This window comes from Microcaecilia unicolor, chromosome 4 (assembly GCF_901765095.1).
Source record: "Microcaecilia unicolor chromosome 4, aMicUni1.1, whole genome shotgun sequence".
Classification (NCBI taxonomy): Eukaryota; Metazoa; Chordata; class Amphibia; order Gymnophiona; family Siphonopidae; genus Microcaecilia; species Microcaecilia unicolor.
This window is the reverse complement of record NC_044034.1, coordinates 175,513,975-175,537,746: the sequence shown is the minus strand read 5'-3', so window position 1 is coordinate 175,537,746 and position 23,772 is coordinate 175,513,975. Positions and strand designations below refer to the sequence as shown.

The 23,772-nt window shown below is 42.1% G+C and overlaps 1 protein-coding gene across 1 annotated transcript in view; it reads left to right on the top strand.

Annotated features, from left to right (window-relative positions):
- The window catches only part of AMPD3 (adenosine monophosphate deaminase 3), an 86,382-nt gene that overhangs the window by 33,762 nt on the left and 28,848 nt on the right, over nt 1-23,772 (top strand). Inside the window, 4 exon segments of the mRNA XM_030199495.1 lie at nt 6,061-6,280; nt 7,937-8,066; nt 16,741-16,935; nt 19,023-19,154. Coding sequence (XP_030055355.1) covers nt 6,061-6,280; nt 7,937-8,066; nt 16,741-16,935; nt 19,023-19,154 — 677 coding nt within the window.

Genomic DNA, 23,772 nt, shown 5'->3' with positions numbered 1-23,772 from the left:
CATAAAGGGAGGGGGGAGGGGCACACACTCACTCACTCTCTGTCTCTCACATACACTGTCTCTGACACACTATCTATCACACTCTCCATCTCTCACACACACTCTCTCTCAAACATACACTCCGAGGAAAACCTTGCTAGCGCCCGTTTCATTTCTGACAGAAATGGGCCTTTTTTACTAGTCTGATTTATAAATTAAATGTGACAACAGTTGACTTAGAGGTAGCAGAGGATCAGAAAAGTAACTTGAGATTTTCTCTGTGTGGAACAAAGAAAAGAATGCACTTGTCTGGTGAACATTGTGTCTGGGTATACACTAGGGTATAATCTGAGTACAACATAACCTTTGTACTCAGAAGGAAACTCTGCACCATGGATGCTTTTGTTTTAAGCAAATCTTTATCTGTACATAAAACAAAATAAATTTGCATTGATTTTGTTGAACCTGTTGAGAAGAATTGCATTGGTGCAAACCTCTAGTGATGACCTTTCCTTTCCACTGCTTTTCTAGATTTTACAAGCCAGTTGTAAGGCGTGGCCAAGCCAAACATTTTTATTTTGTTTAGTCTCCTATGTCAATTATGGGCTTTTTGGTTTTATCTAGGTTTTGAAAATTTTTTGCATGTCATTTCAGGTTTAAAATGGCATAAAACAAACATGTAAATATTAGTGACATTTCCCGTATTGTTTTAAACAAATGCACGTCCCTATAGTTCATAACCAGTAACATTTACATGCCAAACGTGAGCGCAGAGGACTAGAATACTGGCATCTTTGAAGATGGATGTACACATGGGACTAGGTTCAGTAAATGGTGCTGAAAACAATCCACGCAGAGTGGTATTCTATAAACAGCGCTCCGAGTTGCACGCCATTTATAGAATAGGTAATAGTGCTGATTTCCATGCCAAACTTTGGGGGGTGAGGCTTTACATTAGCTTAAACCTGGTTAAAATCCTGGTGCATAAGTTAGGAGCAGATCCCCAGAATTAGTAATACTGTGCGCATCTTTTGTAAACACCCCTGATCCACCCTTCCCCTCCCATGGCCACACCCTCTTTTGTGTTTGGATCTTTGTAGAATAGTACTTAGCAAGATGTGCTTGCAAATCCAAATTGTTGCCAATTAGCACCAATAATGGTTAACACCCAGTTATTGGAACTAATTGGCTTGTTAGCCAATTTAGTTGCATATGCATTTTAGGATTGCATGCAGAAATTTGCACACAGGGCTGGCTCAAGGGATAGTGGTGCCCTGGGCCAACTTGCTTTTGCGGAGCCCTCCACCCCCATGGAATTCCTTCTGACACCCCTTCCCTCCTCCCCCCTCCTCTCCTCCTCCTGTGGGTTCGGCATCTCTCCCTATTGTGGGCTGGTAGAATGTAGCTTGTCATACTGCTGCTGCTCCCACTGGCAACCAAGATAAATTTCACAAGATGACGGAGGAGTGAGAGAGGTGAGGGAACAGTACCAGACCCACAGGGAAAGGGAAGAGAGAAGGGGAGAGACTGGATTGAGAGGAGGAGGAGAAAAGGCTTAACCTGTAGGCAAGGTGAGGCAGGGTATTTTTCTGCCCTTAGTCACTGGCACCCTGGGCCAGAGCCTTACGAGGTCCAATGGTTTGCACGCCATTTATAGAATCTGAGGGATGGTGGAGTCTGGGCAGAGTATAGGTGGGGTACATTATAGAATACAATAATTTATGTGCCTGTTGGCAATTTAGGCAATGAGCATTTACACCAGCTCTATGGTATAATAATAAAAACGTCTTTTTTGGTAGTGCTTCACTCAGCTGAGACCTGGAAGTCCCTGAGCCAATCACAACGCATTCAGCCGAGCTAAACGTGCTGTGATTGGCTCAAAGACTTCTTGGACTCTCAGCTGAGTGAAGCACTGCCAAAAAAGACGTTTTTATTATTGCAGGGGGGAATGACAGCCAAAATGGACATTTTTTGGGGGGAGGGGCGTCCATTTTGGCTGCCATTTTGGCGGAGCAGGTGGGGGAAGAGAGGTTGGTGGTTGGGAGGCGAGGATAGTGGAGGGCAGACTTATACGGTCTGTGCCAGAGCCGGTGATGGGAGGTGGGACTGGTGGTTGGGAGGCGGGAAATACTGCTGGGCAGACTTGTACAGTCTGTGCCCTGAAAAAGGCAGGTACAAATCAAGGTAAGGTATACACATATGAGTTTATCTTGTTGGGCAGACTGGATGGACCATGCAGGTCTTTTTCTGCCGTCATCTACTATGTTACTATGTTCCCCCCTGCAATAATAAAAACGTCTTTAGTGTATGCCAGGGTTTACTACTTGCTCGTTAATGGCTCGTTAATGGCTCATTAAGGGCTCGTTAAGTTTAGTGCATCTGGCCTTCAGTTGATTATGTGTCATCTAGAAGTTTACTTTAAAGCCCACTTCTTTAGATCTGTGTTCAGCTAATATGAAAAGAAATTTTTTTTAATAGTTGTATTCTTGTATTAATATTAACTGTCTTGTAATACTTCTTAATTTGTTATGTAAGCTGCATTGAACCTGAGCTTTCTTGGTAAAATGCGGGATAGAAATGTCATAATAAATAAATAAATAAAATAAAAATCCAGTCATATTCTGGATTTGCACGCGCAACTTAATTAGCTAACAAGCCAATCAGTGCAGATAATTGCCAATTGACAAGCAATTATTGACACTAATTGGTATTAATTAGAATTTTTGTGCACAGCTGTCTTAAAGGCCCTGTTTACTAAGCCACGCTGTAGGCACACAAAGTTTTTATCCCGTTATGTCTCTATCATTAGCATATGCTAATTTTTAGCACGCCTACAGCACAACTTAGTAAACATGGCCCTAAGTATATTCTGTAAAATAATGCTCATAAATACTAAGGTGCATAGTTGAAAAAGGAGCATGGTCATGGGTGTGGAATGGGTGGGTTGTAGGCATTTCTACAATCTATGCACGTTTTTATAGAATACACTCTGTCCACTCCTAATTTAGGCGTAGGCATTTACACCAAGTTTTATTTGGCGTAACTGCCTGCAACTAAATTTAGTAATGTGGATGGGCGCTAGGCGCATTCTATATGCCATACCTAAATTTAAGCATAGTTTACAGACTACACCTAGGTGTATTTTTTTTACACTGATTTTTTAGGCATGATATATAGAATCAAGCCCATTATTAGTATCTGGTATACTGATCATATTTCTCTATTTTTAAAAGGATTATATTGGTTACCAATTTGGCGTATTAGGTTTAAATGGCCAAGATGGCCGCCGACTAAACATCACGCTGTTGGCTAGCTCCGGGTGACCTAGTTTTAAGAGACTTAACATCGGGCTTAAAATGAGCCATACCTGCGCATCCTGTACACTGCGCAGTCAGCTGGCTCAGTAGGGCTGATTTTGGGCTGACAGGGGGCCGTTGTTGCAAAGATATTGAGCTGCCAGCGGGTCAGACCCGGTCACTGATTGCACGTCGCGCTGCCGTCGCGCTTACCTTGTCTGTGCACTGGGGTGGATCTAGCCTATGATCGGGCTCGACCGGACATCGTGTTGACAGCGGATTTCGGGCTGCTTCAGGACATCGCCCGCACATTGTACTTCCCCTCGCTTGTGCGCCGCGCTTCCTTTCCGGGGCCGCTGGTCTCCCTCTGGTCTGTCCCTGCATGCCTCTGTGCCTGTCAGCGTTTTTGGCGCTGCAGCTTTCGGTTTCCATTTCAGCGTTGTGGAGGAGGAGCCCGTCTCGACGCCAATCAGCTGTTCCTCGGAGTTGCTGTGATGGACGTCCCTGGCAGCTGGAGGAGTGCCCCGGCGGTTGAGGAAGCAGAAGACGACTGTTGGTCCGCCATCTTGTTCCCTGCTTGGATGGCTGCATCGCTGTGGAAGTTTGTCTCCAGCTTCATTTGTTCCATTTGGGCCCTGCTGGTGTCACGAATTGGGGATCATCTTGCTGGTCTTCTCGGCGTCAGCTTGGTTTTTCTTCTCTCTTCTTGGCCCACCAGGACTTTCATCGGTCATCTCTGTCTTTTTTTCCCTTTCCTTTCCCTTCCTTTCCTGCTCTCCCACCCTAGTTTCTAAATTGTAACTGTAATGTATTTATTTTGATTAGTTCATTGTAAGCCGCTTTGGGGCTTTAACACTATGGCAAAAGGCGGGGTATAAATGTACTGAAATAAATAAATTTTTAGTTTTGATATATAGAGCATTGAGTAATGATGTTCCTCAAAGCGTCGCTTCTGCCTTGAAAATTTTTAGACCTTCCTTCCAGTTCAGATCCTTAAATAAATGATTACTTGATATTTCATCATTTCACCACGTCCATTTTGAAAGATCTCGCATAAGAATGTTTTAAGTAGCTGGGCCTACATTATGGAATTCACTCCCTGAAGAGTTGAAAACAATTCCCAATTTGTTGTCTTTTTTTTGTCCATGTTTGTTTATTCAAAATTTCAATACATTGAAGTAAACAAAGTTTAACAATATTAATTCATTACAGTCAATTGATGCTTGCTTGTAAAAACTGATACCAAATACAAAGCAAAACTGCCTAACCAAAACATTTATGTTTATGTATGTGATTATCTTACTAATTTGTCTTTTTGTAAGAACCTTAAGTTTGTTTTTTTTACAAGCTTTCAATGAATAGATTTTTATAACTGATGTACTGATTTTATGCTGCTGTTTTATTTTATGTTGTGGTGATTTATTATAAACCTTATAGATCTTTTGGATATTGCACTATATAAATTTGTAAATAAATACAAATCTTTTTAATCTGCTACACAGTACTCTGTAGGCAACTGCTTTCCTTCACAGAATAGGAGCTACATAGGTGCCCTCTAACCCCAGGATTCTATAAAGGTCACCCAAATTTGAGAGCGGCCTTGAATTGAGTGTACAACTAAATTTGTTAATGAGCCATTAACATCCAATTGGCTGCTAACAATTATTGGCATTAATTGGTACTAATTTGAATTTTCGTACGCAACTGCCTATGCGCAATTCTATAAAGAACCGCATCTATATCTTCTCATGTGCAACTCAAAAGGGGGTGTGGCCATCAGAGGGGCATGGGTGGGTCAGGGGCATTCCAAAAAGTTATGCACAGTGTTACAGAATTTGGGGGATGTGCGCCAAACTTGTGCACCAGGATTTATGCCAGGTTTCAATTGGTGTAAGTCCTTGTGCCTAAAGTTGGGTTCAGGAATCCATGCTAAGTGCAATTCTGAAAAAAGTGCTCAGCCTGGAGTGAGCTTTATAAACTAGTGCTGAGCTATTGTAAAAATTGCAAAAATAAAGAATTAAAAAAATACATAAAGAATTAAAATAGCGCTGAGTGTGGCTATTTCCTGGTGCCTATTTTTCGGCACCATTTACTGAGTTTGGCCCTAACCCCCGGACTCTATATAGCGTGACTTAAGTTGCACATGCAAATGCATAGTCTAGATTTGCACGCACAACATAATTAGTTAACAAGCCAGTCAGTGCCAATAACTGCCACTTAATCAATTATTGACATTAATTGGCATTAAGTAGAATTTAGGCGCATAACTGTCAAAGCTTATTCTATAATTTGATGCACGTAAATTCTAAGTCGCATAGTTGAATAGGTATGTGGCCATGGGCGTGGAATGGGCAGGTTATGAGTGTTTCTAAAATCTATGTGAGTGGTTATAGAATACACCTGGTCTGCATGTAATTCTGCGTGTAATTTAGGCATTGGCATTACACCAAATTTTACTTGGCATAACTGCCTGTGACTAAATTTAGTCACACTGATGGGTGCTCTGCATATTCTATAAACTGCATAGAAATTTAGAATTATTCTATAAAGTACAGCTAAATTTAGGCGTACTTTATAGAATATGCCTAGGCATATTTTGGTGCCGATTTTATAGGCGTAATTTATAGAATCTAGTCCTAAATGCCTAAATATAGGCACACAGTTACAGAATTACTACCTTAACATTTTCATTGAAGCATAGTTTAGATTGTGTAAAAGATACTTAGGATATAATGACAATATATCTCAGCTGGTAATTCTAATCCCACCTTATCTTGTGTTATAGATCTGCATCCACCCCCATGTGAAGGAGAAGATCCTTACAATCTTGAAGATTCTTTCAAGAACCTGGACTGCATGGTGAAGATGAAAGGGGGTATACCCTATGTTTATGATAGCTTCAAAAAGATGCAGAATGAAGAGCCTCGAAGCCTGCCTTACCCAGACTTGGAGACCTACACACTGGACCTCAGCCATATTCTGGCTCTCATTGCCGATGGCCCAACGTATGTCCATTTTTGTAACATACAGTAATTTGATCTTTTCCTATGCTAAAGTGGTTTCAGTTTTAATGATTTAGCACCAGGCTGTTGACTAAAAAGTGCTAGAATAGGCGGTTGCAATGAATGATTTCCATATCCTGAGGCCTCTGATTCAGTCTCAACTAGCATCATAAGGAGCTCTAATTTCTAAGGTTGTTGACTGAATTTAAAAAATGGCAATTTTCAAACGACATCACTTGTAACTAAGCTGCTATCCAGGTAAAACTGGCAGCTGGAAATTGTTCATGCTTTGAATATTTTACTGTCCCCTATTATCAGTTTTGTCCTTGAGCCAGCTATCTGCAACATTCCCTCTCTCCATATCTTCACACTATGTGTACACATGCATGCGCCCACAGGTGAACAGAACACAAACATTCCTGTTCAGGCAATATGTACCTTGGAACAGCCTTAGCTTCTTATGTTAATTTAAACTCTAGAGATAGCATCTATCTGTTATTGTCAATTAATAGCTTTAGCTATCATAAAACACCTCAGCATTTCACACCACCTTCTTTGATTCAAGCTTTGCCAAGTACGCACTTAAACCAGTAATGCTTTGGATCATAGGTATCAGCTCTTGTGGGTCAGTGAGTGTTGAGCACTCCCTTTGTTTAGCACGCTCCTTTAATATACCCAGGGAGGGGTTATTATGCTGCAGTTAGCACCCCACTCATTTTGAAAAGTTGGCTGCTGTGCTTTGGAAGAGATTTTGCTCAGTTGAAAACTGGTTGAGGTTTATTTTTCTGGGCTAGTCCTGTGGCTCAGTGCTGTGTGCTGCCATGTAGAAGACCCTCAGTTTGATCCCACAGTGGGGTTTCTGCAGCCCATGTTGGCTGGGATTAGGAATGGCATGGAAACAGCATGACAGGCCTCAGAAGGGAACCTGGGCATGGAGAAATGTCAAGGTCTTCTTTAAGAGTGACAGTGGTGCTATGGGATTCCAGATAATTGCTGCAATGACCAGACTAGGAATATTGGGAAAGGTGGGTCCATTAAAACAGGGAAAAAATCCCTGGGTAATGGGGAATGAAGACTCATGGTACCGGACCCCAGCATTGATACCAACTGTGTTGGAAGAAAAAGGAGAAAAGAGGAACAGTCAGACCCCTCCCACATCCACAAAATATTTTTGCTTTACTGTGAAACTATAAACTTTACATATCAAAAGACAAAGGATGGTAGTCTCCAAGCTTTCTACTTGTACTGAAATATCCATAAGGCTTCTGATTTTTTAAGTTTTAACAAATAAACACCCATAAAACAGCCCCAGTACAAACAAAATGAAAGTATGTGTTTATTGGATAAACATTGGAAAAACAGCATGTCCCCTGGTACACTCTCACCCCTTCCCTGGCTTATCTTGTATTCTGCATTAATGTGCTTTTTTCTGTTTAAATGTCACAAGTTTACATATTTGATTTCGTCGGCAATTAATAATATCTCTGAAGAGAGGTAAAATGCATTGCCCCCCCCCCCCCAGTCTATCCCTTGGCACCCCCCGAATCCTGGTTACAGCCCTGGTCAATAGTACTGTCTTACTTATTGCATATCTGCCCCAAACTCTCAAAAACATGTGAAGTAAATAGTAAATGCATTTATAAACTGCACTTTCTACAGGAAAACCTACTGCCATCGCAGACTCAACTTTTTAGGATCAAAGTTCAATCTTCATGAGATGTTGAATGAAATGTCGGAACTGAAAGAGCTGAAAAGTGTACCTCACCGGGATTTCTACAATGTTCGAAAGGTACCATTTTGTGAAGAGACTCCTTTACCTGGGTCTTTTGGGTGAAGGCTTCTGCTGGAATATATGATATTAGTAGAATCACAGGAGCCAGCTCTGTGGCTGCTTGAGCACTTCCAATTTTGAGCAACCCCTTGACAATGTCCAAAGAGGGGTAATTTCCACTGGGTTTATCATCCCTAATCATTTTGAAATGTTGACTTCTATGTGTATAATGCCCTTTTAGGGGGCATTCACCCCTGAATTCTATAAATGGTGCCCAAGTTTGCATGCCCAAAATTGCACGCACAAATTAATTGCATAACGAGCCTTTAACTATTAATAATTGGATGCTACAACCAATTATTGAGGTTAATTGGCACATATAAAAATTTGCATGCGCGTCTAGATGTGCGCTATTCAATAACGAATGGTGCCTAACTGTACTAGTGTGTAAATAGTGTGTAACTCAAAAGGGGATGTGTTCATGGGTATGTCAGGGGCATTCTGAAAAGTTGCACATGGATTTGTAAAATATGGCCTGAGCACGTCTAACTTGGGTGTCAGTATTACACCAGGTTTCAGCAGTTAGGCCCAGGAATCGGTGTTATGTGTAATTCTATAAAGAGTGGGTGCCTTTTATGGAATTTTGCTTAAAGCCAATTTTTTGCTGCCTAATTTTGAGCACCATATACTGAATCCAGCCCTCTGTGACTTTAAGGGCGGCTCTCAGTAGGAGACCTATTTACTAAACCGTGTCAAGTGCTTAACCTGGTTTTTAAAGTGCTTTTGTTAGAGGTGCCTAGGTTAATTGGGCAGGAAGGTGCATAGAACAGCGCCTCTTATGTGTGTATATTCACTGCACGCTATTCTATAAATGCGGGCGGAGCCAGGTAGAGGCATGGGTGTGTCTCCAACATATAGAATACATTTTAATTTATACACTTTGCATGGAGCACTCATTTACTCGCTGACATGGTTTAAATGGTCATGTCTAAATTTAGACACATCAATTTAGGTTTATGCTAGTATTCTATAATGGCATCTTGGTGCACAGATACCATTATAGAGTTGCGATTAGCTCATGGCATCGGCATCCTTAAGTTATAGAATTGACCCCAGTGGACACTTAGCCTTGCTTGAGAACCAGTATAAATATCTTCACATATGCATTTATTTTATAAAATATGTGTGACTGATGCTCACACGCGTGGAAGAAATTGTTGCACCCTCAGCCTTACCATTTTCAAAACTGAGGAAAGAACAAGATTGCGGCCATTTTCCATGTGGTGCTTGTTCTGTCTGCACGTCGTTCATGAGCATTAAGGAATTCAAACACCCCTGTACTTTCAAAACACACATTTTAAAGCATCAGTTGGACTGCAGCACAGAGCAAATAGATTATATCATCTGCCCATGTTCACTGCTAAATGTGGGAAAACTAAGAGGAAACTCAAGACATGCATGATTAGAACACAAAAGCAATATTAGACGAGGAAATGTAGGAGCTTCACTTGTCCAACATTGCTTAGATTTTTCACACTCATTCTCTGATCTTAGATTTGTTGTTAATAAAATGATCCTCCAAAGGTGCTGTGAAAACAAAACTTGTTAACTTCTGGGTTAAGCACCCACCTAACACAGAATTTTATTTTAGGGGGTGGAGTAAGGGAGGAGATGAAGAGTGTACTTGCGCTTAACTCTAATACGTCAGATAATGTAGAACAATTAACTACTTTCCATGTTAATGACTGTGCAGCAGCGACGTTTGCCCCACGACTGCGTTTCCCCAAGTGCCAGGATCCTTCCACAACAGTTATTGCAGAGGTCTTGCAGATATTGTGTGTTAATTATTGCAGTTCCTGTGTGTTAACTGCAAAACCTTAACACAGTAAGTAGGAGCCTAATTCTAATTCAAGGTACTTCCATTTAATTGCCCCACTGCTGCGAGGGAACACCTATTCGATAACAGAATCTGGGATCTCCATTTCCATTATAGAATACTAACATAAACCCTCATTGGCATGCCTAAATTTATGCACAACTCTTTATGCCATCTCTATGGTTGGCGTAAACGGGCACATCTAAGAGTACTCTGCAATGAACATAACTTTCACCAAACTGTGTTAAGCACTAACCTCAGCAAAAAATGCCTTACCAAGGGGCATGTTCAGGTGACCTGTGTTAACTTGGGGATTGCTGTGTGCTATCCATGCACTAACAAATAACATTTATTTTAAGCACTGGGGGGGGGGGGGTCTGGGGACAGAGAATGGGCACATTCTGTGCTAATTGGTTAGTGCATCTACATTGCCTTGCGCTAACTGATTAGTGTGTGAGCCCTTGCCGCCTACATAATGAGTGCCATTAGGGGCTCTTGAGCTAACGGCCACATGCTAATGGGGAAATTAGCATGTGGCCATTAATAAGGGAAATAGGAAAATCAGCCATTTTACCTCTGTGGTAAAAATGGCCTTAGTGCGCAGGAATGACTTGCGTAAGGGCGCGCTATGGCCATTTTATTTTTACTGCAGTTGGGTAAAAGGGCCCCTTAGTATTCTCTAAGTTGTGTGTGTTAAGTAGGAGACATGCCCATGCTCCACCCATGTGTACGACCCCTTGCAGTTACATGTTACAACGATTATGTACTCTTATAGAAGATCGTGCATTAGGAGAGCGGTCTTGATATAGTGTGTATATAGAGTCAGAAATGGAAAAGAAATGTGAACTAGCAAAACAGGTGAAGAAAAATGCTATAAAAGTTGAAAATGAAAAATAAGAAACAATTATAGAGAGGCGGGGACTTAGAAAACACATTTTGAGAACAGTTTAGCCATTGCTGCTTGTTTCCAACAAGATCATACATTTTAGAAGTAGAACAATTTCTTTTTAAGAGTCTCATGTGACAAGTTTTACAACACCTCAAATATATATGTCCTGTAGTAATATCTAACTCACACCCAGTCATACCTCAATATTTTAGGTAACTCACCAATGAGTCATCCATAATTATTGCTACAGTTGAGGACACTAATTATACAAGTTTTATTGACTTCGCAATGAGTTCGCAATCTTTGTTTAACCTGTTTTTCAGTTGCTAGTAGGTCAATGAAATAGATTATTTCAAAACATTGGAAATGAATTTTAGTACTTCCAAATGCCTTAATTTGCATAAGGTTTTATTGAAACGTAGAAAAAATACCGCATTTAAAGACCATGAGGCTTATTTTCAAAGCACTTAGCCTCCCAAAGTTCCATAGAAACCTATGGAACTTAGCCTCCCAAAGTGCTTTGAAAATATGCCTCCATATGGCCTATCCAGTCTGCCCATACCAGCTTATAAAGCTCTACAATCCCTTCCTCTTCAAATATCCTCTGTGTTTGTCCCATGCTTTCTTGAATTCAGATACCATCTTCATCTCCACCACTTCCAGTAGGAGGCTGTTCCATGCATCCACTATCCCTTCTGTAAAGAAATATTTCCTTATATTACTTCTGCATCTGCCCCTTTCACCATCATCCTGTGATTTTATCGCAGATCCTGCTTTCCTTTGAAAAAAAGGCCTAACTCCTATGTACTCTTTTATACTTTGGAAGTATTTTGATGTCTGTATAATATCTCTCCTCTCCTGTCTTTCTTCAATAGCATTCATATTTAGATTAAGTCTCTCCCCTTATGTTAAATAATGAAGATCATTAACCATTTTAATATCTACTTCTGAACTGATTCCATCCTGCTTATATCCTTTTGAAGGTGTGGGCTCCAGAATTACATAGGGTATTCCAAACTAAGTCTCACCAGAGATTTATATAGAGGCATTATCATCTCATTTTTCGTATGGACCATTCTTGTCCTGTGCACTCAAGCATCCTTCTAGCTCTTGCCATTAACTTTTCTACCTAATTGTCTACCTTAAGGTAATTAGATATGATCAATCCTAGATCCTGTTCTATTTTCATGCAAAGAAGTACTCCATTCCCTTTACTGTACCTTTCCCTTGGGGTTTTATACCCCAAATGCATTCCCCTGCCTATTTTAGCATTAAATCTTAGCTGCCACACTTGAGACTATTTCTCAAGCTTCACTAGACTCTTCTTGATGTGTTCCACACTTTCCAGGGCAGTGGCGTAGGAAGGGGGGGCGGGGGGCGGTCCGCCCCGGATGCACGCCACTGGGGGGTATCGGCTCCGCGCTGGTGCACTGCCCTCTCTGCCCCGGAACAGGTTACTTCCTGTTTCGGGACAGAGAGAGCAGTGAACCAGCGCGGAGCCGACACCCCCCAGCAACATGCAGTCGGGGCGGATCGGCCCTCCCACCCGTCTCTCGCCGCAGGTATGCGCTCTGGTGGGGGGGGGGAAGGTATGCGCTCCAGGGGGGGTGCGCTCCAGCGGGAGGAGGGTGCGTCGTGCTGCACCCAGGGGGGGGGTGGTGCGCAGCGGCGACCCGCCCCGGGTGTCAGCTCCCCTCGCTATGGCTCTGTTACAGGGTACGTGCCCTGTTGTATCTTTTGGTATCAGCAAAAAGGCAGTGTTTTCCTGTGGTTATGGGCATGGAATGGGTGGGTCGTAGGTATTTCAAAATTCTATGTGCATTATTATAAAATATACCTGTTCTGTGCCTAATTTAGGCGTAGGGATTTAGGCCAAGTAAAACATGGCCTAAACGGACATAACCAAATTTGGTTGCGTGAAGAGATGCTTGGCATATTCTATAAATCGCGTGGAAATTTAAGCAAATTCTATAAAATTTAGGTGTACTTTAGAGACTACACCTAGGTGTATTTGTTTACCACGTGGATTTTTCAGGCACCATATATAGAATCTAGCCCTTAGTGCTTAAATGTAGGCACCATTTGTGCACTAAAATTATATAGTATGAGCACAAGTGCTATGTGTGTGCTCAGCAGTAGTCTAGAACGTGAGGAGGAAATTCTTTAAATGGTGAAAAAAATTAGGCACCGATTAAAAGTTGGCGCTCAACATTATGAGTGCTCTTTATAGAATAGCATTGAGCACCAAGTTCGCCAGCTGAAACCTGGTGCAAATCCTGGCATGCAAGTTGGGCGTGGATCCCCGCTGTTCTGTAACACTGCATCTCTAGTGAATGCCCCGACCCTCCCATGGCCAACCCCCCCTATTGAGTTGCACACAATCTGATTTAGGTACCCACTGTTTCAGAATAGCACACAGCCATATTAGTGCCCAAATCATAATTAGTGCCAATTAAGTGCTTGTTAACTCCAGTAATTAAAGCCCATTAATTATTTTTATAGGATCTGGGGGATAGAGCATAATGGCAAGAGGGAGGTACATGGACAGGGTATTGGCGTGCTAGATTTTTGTGTGTGTAAATGATGGAATACAGCCATTGAGATGCTAAAGTACTACATTTAAGTGTTCATTTACATCTGCTATTCAGATGCCATAAGTAGGCAACTTATGCCAGTATTCCATACTGGAATCTGGATGCCCAGATGCTGTTAGAGAATTAGCGCTCATCACACTGCAGCATTGTCCCCTTGCTGTAAAAGGAAACAGAGTGAAATAATTCAGAAGACATGAAAGAAAATCATATTCTAATATAGATAAACACAATGGTATATAAAAGAAGCGTAAAAAAAGTTAAAGATATATTTACAACAGCTTCTTAAAGAAAACAATAAGCTGTGGCAGTATAAAACTGTTACCAGAACAGCTTATCCTATTCTATGCCTACATAAAACTCTTTAGAAACCTGGGGCCATGAGGTTTAGTGCACCAAAGAGGTTTCTCCTTGTCTTAACACTGCCTGTGCAGCAGCAGCTTTAAACAATTAATATATTTGAAATGCATAAAGGTGAGCACTTTCTGTCCTGGAAATAACTTGTTCTAACTATAGTTTGACCAGTCAGATTCTAGAAATTCATTACTGTGAAACTCTTGGCCTCAGAATGTGACCTGAACCCTCAGGGTGTGCGGGGGGGGGGGATAAATAAACAGAGTAGGGCACCATAAGCAAGGAAACCTGAGCTGAGAAATGTGCCCAGCTCTGCAGCACTGAACCAGCAAGTTCAGCATCTTGGTAATGAGGGGCTCTCTGCAAGGGTAGTACAGTAACTCACAATCAACATGCAGGGACAACTGTGTCATGAAAGTACTGCAAGCAGTCCAGGAGAAGCGCCTTTCCATTTGAGAGGGTATAAAGAATAAGGCACAGTTGTTGTGGTTCAGATGAAGAAATGGAACATTGATAGCAGGCCCTAGAAAACAGCGATAGCAGGGTCAGGAGTGACTGAGGATTGTTCCTGCCCCAAAAGTCCCTACCATTGAAGAGGTAGACCCAGGGTGTCTGTAGGCGAGTAGGGTTCTTTCAGGGGGAGGGTCTGTTCAAGGGGTGTCTTTGGGAGTTGATATTCAGAGGTGTTTAACTAGGTAGAAGCCGCTCCTACCCGGATAAGTGCTGTTCACTGGGGCGAAGCACTGATTTTCAGGAACCATTATCTGGATAGTGCATCTGAAACTCTTTACTGACTGCCCTGGTGGGGGAAGGATTATTTTGGATCCCCTATAGGTATGTGTCCTTTTTTAGTTCAGTCACTGGTGCAACAGAGAGTTATCTGTAATGATTATACACTTTGGAGGAGATTCTCTATATATGGTGCCTACAAAATTGGTGCTGAAATCAGTGCCAACTAAGCATATTCTATATTCGGCGCCTAGATTTAGGTGCCGATTATAGAATATGTTTAGTTCATATCTCAGTGCCTAAAACTACACTCATCCATTTACACCGATGAAAATGTGGCATAAATCCCGGCACTTAGATTTATACACATTGGGCCATATTCTATAACTACGTGCGTAAATTTCAGAATGCCTACAAAATGTCCCTTTTTTCCAGAACACATTAAAAGTTAGGCGCACTTCATTACAGAATACGCTTAGCGAGTTATGCAAGTAAATTATAATCCGTACCAATTAGGCTCATCATTGCTTGTTAAGAGCTGTTATCAACGCTGATTAACTTGTTAAGCCAATTAAGTTAGCGCGTTGTTATAGAATCTGCACCATAATCTCTAGGCGCTCTATATAGAATTCAGGAGTTTGTGCATTTTTCATTTACAACTCACATTAGATTCTATTACATATATTTTGTACCTTTCATAGCCTGTTGAATTTTTGTTTCTTTTATATTAGCATTTGTGTCTCATACACTTTTGACTATTTTATAATTACCAATATGGAAAGCTTTTTTTGTTATGTATGAATCATTGATTTTAATGTTTCATTTATTTATCATTATTTGTTGATTTAATTGATATATATGTGTAACTTATTGGATTGGCTTTAATTTAATTTATGTCTGAATTGTCATTTGGCCTCTGACGCAGCCTGTGTGCAAGCGAGACATGATCACGTCGGACACTTTCGAATAATAAAACTTCTTACCTCTACTATCTGCTCGTCTGCCTCATCCTTCTGCTGCTGAGCATTTGCAGATAATTTCCTCTCTGTGCTTCTACTATCTGGATAGTGTCAGCGCCTGTTGTTTAGTGCCAGTACTCGGAGAAATATCCAGATAAGTTAGGACAGCCTTGATGTATCTGGATAGTTATCCTGATCCCAGCACTGAATATTGGCAATACCCAGAGAACTTCTAGTATTCATCTTATACCCGGATATTCCATTTAAAATTTATTTTTAATTTACTACCCCACCTATCAGATGGGCTATCTGGGCAGTTTATAATCTAAAATGATAGTATGGGGAGACTGAGAAACAAGATAGAAGAGGGAAGAATATTAAAGATAGGATGGAGGGTGGGGGGGGGGCATATAAGGTTGCAAGTTGCAGGGTCACTGAGAGGGAGATGTGGGGGGGGGGGAAGATTCTCCTGGGCCCGTCCTCCTAGGGGAGCCCGGTGCCAGGGTCTGTTTCTCTCCTGCTCCTGACGGGACCCAGGTGATCTCATCCTGACAGGATCAGGAGAGAGAAAATTCCGGTGCTGGACCCCCCCTTAGAGGCTGGGGAGGAGCAGACACAGGACTTTGGGGTCTCTGGTTTGGCTGGTGGGGGCCCCCAAACCCTGTACATCATGCATGATCAAGGGGAAAAGCAGCTGCAGGGCAGGTAATGCGGCAGAGAACAATGCTGGAGTAAGGTTTCTGCTGGTGGGGCTTGGGGACTTCTACCAGACAAGGTATGTGGAGTTGCAGTAGGGTGCAGGAAGGTGGGGCAAAATGTGCCCCCACTTTGGGCTCCAGCCCCCCCAATTTTTGTGGTCTGGCTATGCAGAGGTCCAGAGGGGGAGGCAGCAGCGGTCCTTTGGGGTGCCCAGCGGCGGCGGCCCTATCCCGGGTCTGGCTCTGTCTCTCAGCAGCCCTGGCAAGTTGTGCTGCTATCTAGCTATGGCCTGATAATGAATATCCAGGCATACACTCAAATACCGTGGTCAGCGTTTTATTTATTTATTTAAAATATTTAGATTTGGCTATTCTAATAGAACACTATTTAAAAGGGATCTCTTTGTAATGGGCCACAGAGGGATTTCTCTCTTCCAAACTGGCTCCTTCATCAGTTCAAGACCTGATACCCTCAACCCTACCCTAGGGGAATTCACTCATGTAGCTTGTCTCTTTTGCACGTTGGTTTGCATGGCAATAATGGTCCTACTCAAATGTTAAGTGACTGGACGCCTGTGGTAATTTTCTCATTCTAGGTTGATACTCACATCCATGCTGCTGCCTGCATGAATCAGAAACATTTGCTCCGATTCATCAAGCATACCTATCGGACTGAATCAGACAGGATTGTTGCTGAGAAAGGAGGAAAGAAAGTGACGCTGAAGCAACTGTTTGATAGTCTTAACATGGACCCTTATGATCTCACTGTGGACTCCTTAGACGTGCATGCTGTAAGTCTGTTTCTTTGGCATATATGATGTAATAACAACCAAAACACATTCATTTAATGGTAGCATACAGCCGTTTTGTCTTCAGTTGCCCAGGACCTAAAGCCCTTTGTTAGCATCCTTGTAACTCAAAAGTAATTTGAGTATTTAGAATTATCTATGGTTTAGCTTGGCTTACATGGGACATTTTTGACTTTAGTCCCTTTGATAAGTCATTACATAATCAGGACCATCTGATCCTTTTTTTTCTGTGAAGGATGTAGAGTCTAAAAGGATGTTTTCATCAATTACCCTTTATTAAATCCCCACCCTTTGGATTTCTCTGCCTCTGTCTCTTCATCAAGAGAGAGACCTGTTAGTGTTTTGAAAAGGAATTAGGGCCTAGTGATTGATGGATACTTTTAAGGAGTAAGTAGGAGCCATTTATTGAGTCATGGTAGAGTACTTTTTATTGTTATGATTATATTCATGATTGTACAATGCATATTATTGTTGTTTGATCCTGTAATGTGCTTCAGGGTCTTGAAGAAGCATGTCATTAAGGGGATGGTAATTAAGGTGTGTTATGGCAATAATGCATGTTATTTGCCCTTAATGGACTAAATTCTGTAAATGGCACCTAAAAAATCAGCACAAAAAAAAAAACAACAACCTGCGCTTAGCACTATTCTATAAACCTTGCCTAAAGTTAGGCATGGTTTATAGAATACACAGAGAAGCTGTCTGGTGACTAAAATTTAGACGCAGGCACTTATGTCAACTAAAACCTGATGTAAATGCCCACGTCTTATTTAGGCGCTGATCAGGCATATTTTGTAATACTGCACGTAAATTTTCAAAATGCCCACGATCCACCCATGCCTCTCCCATGGCCATGCCCCCTTTTGAGATCCATGTGGGCTGATTTATGCACATCACTTTATAGAATATGCTTAGTGAGTTATGTGTGTAAATCCTAATTAGTCCCAATTAGTACTGATAATTGCTTGTTAACATCCAAGCTGACTGGCTTGTTAACCAATTAAGTTCCATGTGCAAATCAGCTACATATGCCGATTTGCACGTGGAACTGTAGTCGCCGTTTATAGATTCTGGAAGAACGTGTTAAATGGCAATTCTGGGGCCCTGGGAGTTTCCTGAGTGCTAAACCCAGATTTAATGCACCAATATTTAGAGATTTTTATACTTGTTTTTCAGGTCCTACACTAATTTTTCCATTAGTGCATGGAACTTGTAAAAAAAAAAAAAAAGGATGGATCACTTACTGGGGTCCCACCTCTTTTTTAGGAAGCCCTAAGTGTTCCTGCGATAAGTCTGTGTTATCCCGTTAGTGTGCACTAATGCGAACATGCTAGCTGGATAATGCTTCCATGCTCATTCCCAAAAAAATATTTTTAAAAATGTGTGGTTAGCATGTGCAAACTGACGAAATCATCACAAAATGTGTTAAAGCGTTTTATAGTAAGCTTTTTATCATACACTAAAGGTTCATTAGGGCTTAATGCTTTTTACTACTACTACTACTACTACTATTTAGCATTTTTATAGCGCTACAAGGCGTACGCAGCGCTGCACAAACATAGAAGAAAGACAGTCCCTGCTAAAAAGAGCTTACAATCTAATAGACAAAAATAAATTTTTAGCAAAAGGGCCTCTACGTGCTTTATATTATTTAACTTACCATGGGATACATAATAATGCAATGCAAAGCATTACAAGTACATGCAAAACATCTAATTACTATGTAAATTGAATAACACCCTGATATGGCAGCTAGACCGGAAACCAAATACATGTGGTTTTGTAGGAAATTAAAAACATTTCTCTTTCAGAAAATTTTAAAAGGATAGCTTATGTTAAAGTACGGTACATTTTACTTTATGTTTCTAATTCCACGATATGTTCTACCTTCTTTTTTATTGTAATCTGTACTGAACCAAATTGATGGGTAATCATGGAATATATTGTATTGTAATTAAATGATATTGCTTAAAATAAGCACAGTTTGGGCAGTGATACAGTTAACTATAAAATGGAATATGTTTAAATTTAATGCACTGAAATAGGACTGAAACTTGTTTCCTCTTTAGGGCCGCCAGACCTTTCATCGATTTGACAAGTTTAATGCGAAATACAATCCGGTTGGTGCCAGTGAACTGAGGGACCTGTACTTGAAAACTGAAAACTATCTTGGTGGTGAATACTTTGCCCGTATTGTCAAGGTAACTATTATTTTAGCTCTCTATGGATATGCTGTCTCTTTGTGAGATGCGAAAATGCATAGATATTCAAGTTTGAAGTGTATTCAGGTTACTGCCTATCGGTGTTCCAGCTAAGTGTTTGACAATTGTTATAATTGTAAGAACTACTACTACTAATAGCATTTGTATAGCGCTACCAGACGCACGCAGCGCTGAACATTTTTTTAAATTTTATTTATCGTTTTTATACATAGTAAACAAGTATAAACTTGTAAAGAAAAATCCACTATTACAATTAAATCTAAAGATATTATTCATAACACAAATTAAGTATTTTAGCTTCATTTAAAGTCCACAACAGGAGTCCAAGATTCCTAAATAGGAGAAAACAGGTAATAAACTTTATAAATCAAATTTTGAGATACAGACGAGTTTCTATTCGACTTTACTTAACTAGGAGCTCTCTTAGATGTTAAAAAAGATGACAATTGGTCAGGATCAAAATAAACATATTTCACGGCTTGATAGGAGATTAAACATTTACAAGGATATTTAAGGTAAAAAGTTGCGCCAAGTTGAAGTGTCTCCTGTCTCATCTGTAAAACCTTTTGTCGTCGCCTTTGCGTTTCCCTCGCTAGAACTGGAAAAACACGAGTTTGCAAACCACGAAAGGTTTTTTCTTTATTTTGAAAAAACTTCTTTAAAATCCAGATCTTGTCCGAAGGCAGCGCTAACATTTGACATAAAGAGACAGTCCCTGCTCAAAGAACTTACAATCTAGGTAAGTACATAGAAGATCATAGTAGATAATGGAAAATAGGAAGAAGAGTAGGGTAAGAAGGAAGAAGTTACATTATAAGGGGAAGGGGGTAAGTTAGATTAATTCTCATTGTTGTCCAGTTCCAAGCCTTGTCCCACTGTCTCTTGACAGAAAGGTTGGCTACTCTTTACTGGAATGTTTTTTCAAAGAAATCACTTTTAGAATAGCCTTAAATTTTAAGAATGAGAGCTCTAGTTGAAGATGTAGTGGTAAGTTATTCCAGAGAGATGGACCTGTGATGATAGACAGACTGCTACAAAAGAAATCAAACTTAATCTGGAAAAAGAGGCAACCAATAAAAGGTGTTGATTTTGAGAGTGTAGGGATTCTGACGGTTGGTAAGCGATCAAGAGATGCAGTAAGAATGAAGGGAGGCTGGTATTTTGTATTTTATAAATCAGAGTTAGTATTTTAAATGGAATCCTGTATGTGATTGGTAGCCAGTATTCTTGTTTCAATAATGGGGGTCACATGATCCTATTGATGTGCACCTGTTATGAGCATGATTGCACTATTTTGGATCAGTTGGAGATGTTTAATATCAGTAACCTGGAAGCCTTGAAAGAGGGCACTGCAGTAGTCTAGTTGGTGTAGTATGAGTGAATGGACTAGGATGCATAACGATTTTTGATCAAAGAGCCTATCAAATTTAAAGAAGGAATTTTTTTTCTTGGAATATGTAGTTAAGTAATTTGTCAATAATGACTCCAAAAATATTCAGTGAGGTGGGTGCCATACAACTTTAACTGGATACAAATTATTCATTTAAAATTATGCATATATTCAACTGAGCCAAACATTTAACTTGGTCACCTGAATGTATAACTTTAAATGGATAACTTATCTGGCTGCTAATTGTGGCCAAAATTAACTATATAAGTATATAGAGAACAGTTGAATTTTGTCGCTCTTCGTCCATGCATTTTTTTCTAGGAAAAAAGGTGTTGATACTCACATGTAGGGTGGAAGGGCCAGATATACTGGGGGAGGGGGGATGCACTGTTCCTTCCCACCCCTGCAGCCCTGTCCTCACATAGCCTTACTCCTGTAATATATGAGAAGGCAGCATTACAAACATTACTCTAGTCCCTAGAACACCAACACACCTCTTATTGGGAAGACAGAACAAGCAGGATTGCTATGTGTATTCCCCAAGGCCAGTGCCAGGCATGCTTCTATGGTCTGTGCCCTGAAAATGGCAAGGACAAATCAAGATCAAGTATGCATATGTAATATCACATCATATGTTTTGCATGTGGTTCCCAAACCTGGTCCTGGAGGCCCCCCAGCCAGGCAGGTTTTCAGGATGTACACAATGAATATTCATGAGAGAGATTTGCTTGCACTTCCTCCTCATCCTGAAAACCTGACTGGCTGGGGTGCCTCCAGGACCAGGTTTGGAACTCACTGCCTTATGCTATGAGTTTATCTTATTGGGCAGATTGTGCAGACTGGATGACCGTACAGGTCTTTATCTGCCTTCATCTACTATGTTAGATCCCTACGCAGAAACTGTACCCAAATATCTCTCCTAAGTCAAAGTGAACAGACCCTCACCAAATACAGAATAAGACAGTAGTTCTCAAACCTGTCCTGGGGGACCACCAACCAGACAGGTCTTCAAGATAGCCCTAATCAGTGGTGTGCTGGAGCCGATTCGCACCGGCTCACAAGAGCCGGTTGTTAAATTTTCTTCCGACTTGTGAGCCAGTTGTTAAAAAGCGCGAGCTGGCTCTCCTCCCTCCCTCCGGATACGGTCCCTCACCAACCTGACTCTGAGTCACCCTGCCTTGTCCTTCAAATTCTTTGGGGCAGGCAGTCTTGCCTTCCCGCTGCCAGCGCTGACTCTCCCCCGCTGCTGATTTGCGCTTTAAAAATGGCTGCCGAGACTTCCAGAGGCAGCCTCGCGAGACTTCTGCTGAAGTCTTGGAGGCCGCCCTTGTAAGTCTCGGCGGCCATTTTGAAGTGCGATCCGGCAGCGGGTGAGAGTCAGCGCTGGCAGCGGGCAGGCAAAAGTGCCTGCCCCAAAGAATTCGAAGGACAAGGCAGGGTGACTCAGAGTCAGGTCGGTGAGGGACTGGATCTGGAGGGAGGGAGGGAGGGAGGGAGGAGAATTCGCTGAACAACTCTGGAGGGGGTGGCAGGGGAGAGAAGGGAGTCGCTGGGCATGGGTGGATGGATGGAGGGGCGAGAAGGGTCACTAGGTATGGGTGCATGCAGGGCAGGGGAGAGGAGGGTCACTGCTGGACATGGGTGGATGGAGGGCAGGGGAAAGGAGGGTCACTGGATATGGATGCATGCAGGGCAGGGGAGACGAGGGTCACTGGGTATGGGTGCATGCAGGGCAGGGGAGAGGAAGGTCACTGGACATGGGTGGATGCAGGGCAGGGGGAGAGAAGGGTCACTGGACATGGGTGGATGGAGGGCAGGGGGAGAGAAGGGTCGCTGGACATGGGTGGATGGAGGGCAGGGGAGAGGAGGGGAGCGAGAAGAAATGCTGGACATGGATGGAGGGGAGGGAAGAGTGAAGAAGGAGATGAGATGAGGGACAAGGAAGAGAGGAGAAAAACTGCACATGGATGAAGAAAATAGGCAGAAGCTGAGGACCAGAAATGAAGAAGAAAGGAGGAAAGGAAAGAAATAAATGGAAAGGAAGCCCTGGAAACGGAGTTAAGAGGACAGATTGCAGCAGAATTGCATACTGGGCCAGCATGATCAGAAAAACAGTCACCAGACAACAAAGGTAGAAAAAAATCATTTTATTTTCATTATAGTGTTTGGAATATGTTCACTTTGAGAATCAGGTGCTCAATATTAAAAGTTTATATTTATTTACTTATTTATGGCATTTTATCGCACATTAAACATGAATTAGACAAGCCGTTTAGCCCATTAAAATGGGCAGCATTTTTTATTTGTGAAATGTAATTCCCTTATTGTTGTAATGTTTTGTCTGTGTGTGAGAGAGAGAGAGAGACAGTGAGAGTGAGTTGAGAGAGAGAGTGTGAGTGTGTATGACCATCTCCTCCTGGCTCTCTTCTCTCCAGGTCCCTTCCCCTCCATGATCACCATTTCTCCCTTCCACTCCATGACCACAGTCTCCCTTGTTTTTTTCATCTCCTGTTCCCAGCATCTGTCCCTTTCAAATATCTCTCTCTCTGCCCTTCTTCTACCAGTAATTTTTTCTGGTCTCCTGAATCCCTTACCCCTCCCCGTGGTCCCCTTTCTCTCTCTGTTAACTCCTGAACCCTCACACCTCCCCCCACCAAGTCCACGTTCTCTCTCTCTTCTTATACCTGCTCCTCTCAGCCCTTCGACTTCATCTTTAGTGCTGCAGGCAGAAATCGGAGCGCTGACAGGAGCAAGTATAAGGAGAGAGAACCACTGCTGCTGCCTACAGCCTCTCCGGGCACACTGCAGTCTGCGCACACCTTATTACTCCTCCGCTTCCTCTTCGACATGGGTTTCCCCTCGGCAGCCCCCCGCCTCCGGATGAGGGGAGGGGAAACAGCAGGAGCCGCGTTAAGAAGCGCTCTCGCAGCTCGTCAGGGTAACTCCTGTAAACGACAGACGGCGCGGGAGTGATCTGTGATGTGCCACGCATGCGTGGCACAGCTGCGCTGTACTGCGCATGCGCGGCACGTCGGTCACTCTTCATTTATATAGTAAGATTGGAACCTGGGATCATTTAATTTTTTTTCTGGAGTAATTCATTGCCACCCCCCCCCCCCCCCCCAGGCTCTCTCCCCGGCTATAGCCAGCTCTGCAATTGGGGGGGGGGCGCAGAGGGGGACCGCGGGGGTGCAGAGGGGGACCGGG